Source organism: Branchiostoma floridae, chromosome 19 (genome assembly GCF_000003815.2).
Source record: "Branchiostoma floridae strain S238N-H82 chromosome 19, Bfl_VNyyK, whole genome shotgun sequence".
NCBI lineage: Eukaryota > Metazoa > Chordata > Leptocardii > Amphioxiformes > Branchiostomatidae > Branchiostoma > Branchiostoma floridae.
This window is the reverse complement of record NC_049997.1, coordinates 2932374-2940248: the sequence shown is the minus strand read 5'-3', so window position 1 is coordinate 2940248 and position 7875 is coordinate 2932374. Positions and strand designations below refer to the sequence as shown.

Here is a 7875-nt window from a genome sequence, read left to right as displayed (position 1 = left end):
ACAATGTAAAATACACTATTCCGCCTTATTTTCTATTATGTTAGATTAGTATACTCATGTAGATAGTTCGTAGTTGCTAGTAATACATTTTACTTGCCATACATTGTACCTGATACAATCGTTGTGCAATAAACTTGACTTGACTTCAAATAGAAGTACAGTTATGTCTGTAGAAATTTTCCCAACACCTTAAATTTAGATCTCACAGACTTAAAAAATCAAATTGAAGACAGCTAATTTTTTTCCAACCTTTAGTAGTCAGTCAGTCATCATCTTTTTTTCAACTTTTCCTTAAGCTAAAAATAATCTCTTTTTAGAAAGTTAAACAAATCAATAGTCTGAGAAACAAGCAAAGCATCTTAAAAGTTTGCAAGTTTGCTTAAAAACTCATCTGTAAGTTGTTTGTTTAGAGCTGAAGGTGCTTACTTTCTTCCATTAACTTACTGATGAAGTTCAAAAATACTCTCTTTGGCCTTGGCTATTTTAGAATTCTTCAATGGAAAGTGTGTTAAACAAATCAACACACTAAGGAGCAAGCAAAGCATCTTTGCAAAATCATCTGTAAGTTGTTTTGTTTGAGCTGAAGATGTTAACTTAGTAACATAAAATTTAAAAAAAATTAAATACCCTCTTTGTCCTTGGCTATTTTACAAGAATTTAATGGAAAGTAAGTTAAACGATTCTCAAACTGAGAAACAAGCAAAGCATCTTAAAGTTTGCAAACTCATCTAGATTGTACAACTTTCCGATCACTTCTAAATATGGAAGGGCAGTACATAGTATATAGAATTGTTTTGTTTCAAGCTGAAGGTGCTGCTTACTTGTAAGATGAGTTGTTCCTGGCACACAATGACATCTACACATCCCGTCACATCACCATACATCTCAGAACTCTCCATCAGACAGTCTATCAAACGGTAACAGCTCTGGAAAGCAAAAAAGCATTAAAATGAATATAAGTAAGGCCTAGGAAAAAAAAGTTGCGTTTCTGGTCACAGTCCTGAAAAATTTTGTATGTAGGGATTCTCTTAGAGCTGGCAGAAATTTGCTAGGATCAGCCCTGTAGCCGAAACACAACTTTCTCTTCTGGCACAACTGGATTTTTTTCATAATAATCATAAAAGATAGGTCTGACTTAGGCTGTCCCCAGCTTTCAGGGCTGACTATATATATTATGACATAAAATTACTGAAAATGCATTTTAGTAAGCATAAAATGACAGATTCAACAAAGGAAAATTAACATCAGGGACTCCCAAAAATGAGTGGCATGGAACAAAATTTAAAGGATGAGTCCTAGTTTGACTTTACCTTATTTGAATAGGAAATCATATTACTAGTAACTGCAGTCATAAAATACTTCTGTAACTCTACACTTTCAAGGTTGTGCTGCTGTATAAACTCAAGTCATAGGAAAGACAGTAAAAAAAAATGTCTACTCACACGAAGATCTCTTTTCAATCTCTCCACATTCTTAATTGTAATTAACTCATCTAGCCCTAAAAGCAGCACCTGCAAAACAAACAAAGGGGCTGGCTTAATCCCTCGGACAAAACAATGCATTAGTCCGAATAATTACATTACATGCATTCTAACTTTCCACAAAGGAATGCAAAAACTAGGAACAGAAGTTTTGAAAAGAAAAGGGCCCATTAGATCTTGTACAGGTGTGATAATGCCTTCAGGGCCAGGCCCTTACTATAGTATATATCACTTTCTTGCATTTACATGTACACATGTAGTCTGTTTGGAGTAAGGCATTTTTATTTGAATACCTTCACAATGATGGCGTAAAACATTAGACTAAGTATTTCATCATGATATGGCCTAGTTTGTGAAAGACAAACATTATGGAATAGCCTGGAGTCTAATCAAAATGTCAGGTTACAATCTAAGTGCTATCTTAAATCTTAACAGGTCACCATGGCGATAAATGAACATGCTATTAATCTTTTATGGCCCAAGGGGTTTGCAGAACGACCTGTAGGACAGAAAATTTCTTAGTGAAATTTGAGACCCAAAATATCCAGACTCCCTATTTGTTCAGCTACTGTAGGTCTAAAAGCATCTAATGACACAAAGGCCAGGGGATCATGGTGAAAACAATAAGAACATTCCTTCAGATCATTCTGACAACATCTGTGATAAGACCTGTAAATCTTTCCATTCAAGAAGGGCTTCATTTTTTCTCAGAGTAGTCTGACAAAAATGTATATGTTTTTTTTTTCAATATGATAATGATACAAAATGTACAACAGAGGCCACTTCATCTTTAGAATCGGATGCATAATATATGAAGATTTGGACTAGGTTGACTGGCAAAAATGTTGTACAATGTACATGTTTCTTGCAATATTAATGATACAACAGTGGCCACTTCACTTTTAGAGTTGGATATATGATATATGAAGATGCCAGGCCCTGAATTCTTTAGGATACTGGCATGACAAAAATACATCTACCACTATAGTGGTAAAGCCACTTTTTTAAACAACACGCAAAAGTATCCGATACTATCAATCTAATAAGTACTGTAAGGCTACACCTATTTAGTTTGTTGGTTCTCGAATTAAAAAAAATTCTTAAATTCTTAATTGAAAAAAAAAAAAAAACATTATAAAAATAAAGCCTGAGGACCAGGTTTGTGCCTTGGTGCAGTTTAAGGAGTGAATTCAGGGCCTGGCATATTCAAGTTTTCCTCCCTACCCTGTAGTTTTATGATGTTCTCTCGCTGTATTTTTACTTTTAAAAATCTGAGAACCAAGAAACTAAATTTGTTTGGCCTAAAATATAGAATTACTGGGAATCCAAGATGGGGACGTTAAAATATGATTAACGACTTTCTAAAGTCAAAGGACCAGTGTCTCAGCTCAAACCTTCCCTACAATCCAAACACCTGCCAGTCTTATACCGCAGCATGTCCATATGTCCCCTGCCTTGCACAGCAAACACTCGTGCTGGTATGTGGCATTGAAAGAAAAAGTCAATATTGGTTTAAAGTTGACACCAGCGCAACCTTTCCACAAATGGTTTTCAAAACCACTGAAATCTCGTCGGTGGATCGTAACGAATTAAGCTCCAAACATCCGAAACATTGGCTCTCTATGGGAAGGCAGTTACTGTTACAACCTGGAATTTTTGTATTATTGACAAGGAACTTCTTGCAGCCATAAGATTCTAACACATTACTCTATACCTGGTCTAATTGTAATTATCTTTACTCTTACATTTTAAGTTTAACATTTGCTGTCTAGAATGGTAGGTGATGAATACTACATGTATGCAGAGTACAGGGCACAAATTGTCATTGGTAGCAACAATAACATTGCACACGGATGTACAAATGAGTCAAAACAACATCACTGCATTAGCTTTATGCCATCAAGGGATTGTACAAAACTTTGGGAAAAAGTCTTTTTGTGGCCCCGTCAAGTTAATAAAACAAACTGTCGGAAGAAACAATGAGCAATAATTCGATTCTCGTTGGAACTTAGTTCATGTGACAGCCTTGAAGGCTGCTTGAAGGTAAGAACAGTACTTAAAACTATTTGGGGTTCTAAAAATGTTTCGGTTATTTACACAGCTTCAAAGTCAATAACTGGGTAAGGACTATTTTGTCTACGGTAACTTTAGAAGTAGACCACCTGAAATCTTTTATTTATCAGCCAGGAAGTCACGTCTAGCTGGAGAGGTGATTCAAAAGCTGAAAAAAAGCTGGAAATGTGGTTAATATTTAAGCTAGAAAGATAATGATAAGTTTGAAGGGAAACACAGAGTGACATTCTTCTTACCATAGAATTGAAGACGTTGTCTAGGAATCTCTGGAGTTGTGAATCGGAAGCCCTTTGGTCCACTGATATCACAATGAGCGTGATACTGAAGTAACAAGCAAGACGAGCATGTCATAATCTCACACAGATATCAATTATCTCTCCTTTTATCATACATATTGAAATTGTATACAGAACAGAGTGACACTTATGTACAGACAAGCAAGTGCATGTGTAGTTCCATCAATCATAAACAGATATTGCAATATTTTTGTATCTTCAGTAGTACTTAGCTGTCATTTACTAGGTATTACTATTACACTGGATATTTTTTCTTCAATTCTTGAAATAAAATATTGAGTCCTTTCCCTTTGCCTGTTGTAGATCTCTATGAAATTGGGTCAAATCAATTTGATGTTTGCTTGGCTGTACGTGTGCAAATATGGTCTTCTTTCGACCCAGCTACCATGTTTGTACTTTTGTAGGGGCATTTTGGAACCCAACTTCAAGTGATGACTGTAAAGACTGATGAATGCTATTCTCTACTCCAATGTTCAGTTTAGGATCTTTTTTATTCTCTGTAGTAAAAAGGTGAAGGCCAAAGGTCAAGTAGACTGTTTTGTTACAACTGTTTGCCTCTCTGCAATGACACATCGATTAACAGCCTAAGGAATTAACCTACAGGTGTTTTGGCGATCAGGAATGAGACTTGAAAAATAGGGTTCAGTCACTAACTCACAAAGTTTGTTGTTGTCTATTTGTGTTACACAGTAGGTTTGCAAAATTAAGCAAGCACAATACAACTTTCTTTTCAGCTTTGGACATCACATGACTAGGACGTTTTACAACACTGCATACTACTTCTGTACGATTGTATGGTATTAATGCAGACTCTGGTTTCATACAAAAGGTTTGCAAAACAAGCACAATACACTTTTCTCTATAGCACTGTAAATCACATGACTATGACATTTGTACAACCCTGCATACTACTTCTGTATGTGTGGTACATATATGTACGGGATCTGGTTTTAAGATATCTAACTGAATCTGACAGGGTCACACTAGGGTGTAACCCTCGGAATGTATGGGTCAGATTCCTTGAGATATGTGCAAGGTGTGGCTCTTTATACTCCAAACTCTTAATCTAGAAACTGGGTTGCCTGAACCACTGAATACTGCTGCACATAAATTTACAAAACAAATACCATACATTTGATTTGGAGTCATGAAATGACGCTACCATAAATGCGTGTACATGTGGCTGCAATCTGGCACTGCCAGTATGTCAATATAACCAAGGAGGTTAACCTCCTTGATATAACAGACCTGCCAACATTCCAGTAAATAGAAAGATTGGTGTGCATCAAAGAAATCAAGATGACAGAAAGTTAATTGTATAAAGTACTGCTGTTTTGAGCATTGGAAGAGCTGCTTTAGCTCCCACATGTGTCTTTTGGGGGCGTCGACGTGTTTTAGGACCAATCATATGGCTTCATTGAAATCAATAGACACAAAAGTAATACATATGTAATTCTACTATCACTAAGCAACTACCTACATGTACATTGTATAAACTTTGCCCCACCCACTGTTTGTTTATCTAGTAAATCATAAGGATTAATGAAAGTATGTGATGATGACTCCACTGACCTGTCATGATAAACTCTCCATACTAGTTTGGTGTGCTCTGTTGTGGTGCTGACCAGGTTTGCATCGTGATTGGCTCCGAACATGTGCACACCATTCAGGGAACCTATCACTGGATATGGGAGCTGGAAGAAAATTTGTAATTCACCTTGAGTATACAGTCCAAGCAGAGCTTGGTGGGGAAAATTATGACCTTTTCCTTACATGCCATCTTTTTCTCCTTATTAGTAAGATATGTGCCTCAGACAAGAACTTTTCAGGTTGCAGCTACAAGTCACTGGAAATATAGATTTTGTCATCACTTTACGTTGGTGATAATATTAAAGGTTTATCATGCGAATACAATACATTGTACTGTTTTAAAAGAGTCACAGAACATTGCATTTTTAATTCTTTTTTCTTACAATGTTACATTGCATTCAACTCCAAGTCTCATTACTACATTATACAAAAAAGTAATATGTCGTACGTATTCATACTCAATCTAACTTCAACTTTTGTTCTACAAGCTAATGGACTATTCAAAACACTTCATGTGAAAGGAGGGGTTGTAGAGGTCTTAGTCTTAACTGCAACTTCTTCATGGGATACTAGTAATGGGATTTTCCTTAAGCAAATTGAATCTACAGGTATGGGAATGGCTTGATGAAACAAATCCTATCAAAAAGTGACCTGAGGTCACCCTTTGAACCTGATCTGACTTCAAGGTCACAAGTATAACAAGAAATCTTTTTAAAAAAGCTGTGCCTTGCCGCGTATTTTATGTTATTTTGGTAAGTTAGACTAGATTCTACGCTTAAAAATCCCGAGTTCCACATGTCGCCCCCCCCTCATTATCATAATTTATGTCAGATGAATTATTGGCACATTAAACAGGTTTTGTAAAACTTTTTGACCCACAATGAATATGCATTATTTTTTATTACAAACTAAGTTCCTTCTGATGCAATTTGTGATATATATTTATATAAACATGGTGAGTTAAAGCGTAGATTTATTACGCTGGACCACATACAGTAACATGCGTCTAGAAGAGCGTTTTAATACTCGCCTGGAATGTACCATTGTCTAACTAAGCCATGAATCTCGGCAAGGAAAGAAGGGCCTTTGGAAGGGGCTTTGGAAGGGCTGGGTTAAAAGGTCCGTCCATTGATCCATGGAAAAAAGCTGGCGTAAAGCCTTGCCTGGCGGCAAGGCAAAAAGGTGGATGAAAAGAGCAGCTAAAACTGGAAATGGTCAAAATGGACATCTAATGACCTAAATTATACAGCATCAAAACTGGTTCATACATGTACAAATTATGGAGTAGGGGGTGTTTTGCAGTATAAACAGGAAGAGACAAAGTCAATAAACAAGGTAAGCGTACTCTATTATGATTTATTACTGGTGAAGTGTAATAAAACGTTCTAATAACAATTATTGATAGGCAAGATACATACAATTTTCACTTTTTGGGGGGTGAATTTTATGTTTAAAAAGGCGAGGGGTACCCTACGATGGACTTGAGATATGAAAGATTCTGATTTCTATAATCTTCCAAAAGCTCGCATTCCGTTGCGATGTTGTTGGCAAATTTTATGACCTCACGCGCGCCTTCGCAAAATTTATTTGCAACGACTCCAACCCAAGTTTCAGGATAAAACGTTTCAAACGCAAGCTTTATGTCGATTTCAAAGTATTCCTAAGCGAATGAGCTGTGAACAAAGTAGGTCGATGTAATAACTCTTTCCAAACTGTCTAATAATTTGAAGTAAATTACTTCAAATTATTAGACAGTTTGGAAAGAGTTATTCATTTTTCATCAGACGACATATGCACCTGCAGTGGCCCAACTCACATACGACGCAGCTAATTTGCTGACAGAAAATGCAGCTAAAACACAACTTCTTGCGCCGCAAAAGAGCCTAGACACATCCCACATTATCTAAACTACAAAACCTGAGCGAAGTTGAGGCACTCACGGGTTTGAGATCGGGTTTAGAGCCTGCAGTGACCCAACTCAACATCATAAGCTTAGCCAAACGACGCAGCTGCTTTGCTGACAGAAAATGCAACTAAAATACGATTTCCTGTGCCGCAAAAGAACCCCAACGTATCCCTCGTTATCTAAACTACAAAGTCTGAGCGAAGTTGAGGTACTCACGGGTTTGAGATCGGGTTTAGAGCGAGTAAAAAGCGGCACACCTCCCCCAGTCGTCAGGCAAAACAAGTAAGCCGCCATTTTTTACGGGGAAGCCATGACGTCATGTATGACCTTTAACCCCAAACGGCCTGTCAAGCCTCATAAGATCGATGACTTTTTTACTTGCTTTAGAAAGTCATTTACTTGGGGGCACGCCAATTAAGGCGGCTTAAGATCTTTGACGACAGCAAAACAACAGAATATAGTACTGAGGAGAGATAGGGCGTTTTACCATTACAAAGAAACATCAAAATACTACATTTGCAGTGGCCTT

At 37.0% G+C, this 7875-nt stretch overlaps 1 protein-coding gene across 2 annotated transcripts in view; it reads right to left on the bottom strand.

The window, feature by feature from the left end:
- Positions 1 to 7700, bottom strand: part of LOC118406730 (protein fuzzy homolog) — a 20978-nt gene extending 13278 nt beyond the window's left edge. Inside the window, exons 1-5 of one of the 2 annotated variants that reach the window (XM_035807020.1) lie at positions 7563 to 7700; positions 5423 to 5544; positions 3791 to 3875; positions 1443 to 1511; positions 822 to 926 (exon numbers count right to left, since the gene is read on the bottom strand). In XM_035807020.1, the coding sequence (XP_035662913.1) occupies positions 822 to 926; positions 1443 to 1511; positions 3791 to 3875; positions 5423 to 5544; positions 7563 to 7640 (459 nt within the window). In that variant the 5' untranslated portion in view covers positions 7641 to 7700. Of the gene's footprint in view, positions 1 to 821; positions 927 to 1442; positions 1512 to 3790; positions 3876 to 5422; positions 5545 to 7380; positions 7441 to 7562 lie in introns of those variants that run through there. The other variant, XM_035807021.1, reaches the window with a different exon arrangement.
- Positions 7701 to 7875: the final 175 nt, after the last annotated feature.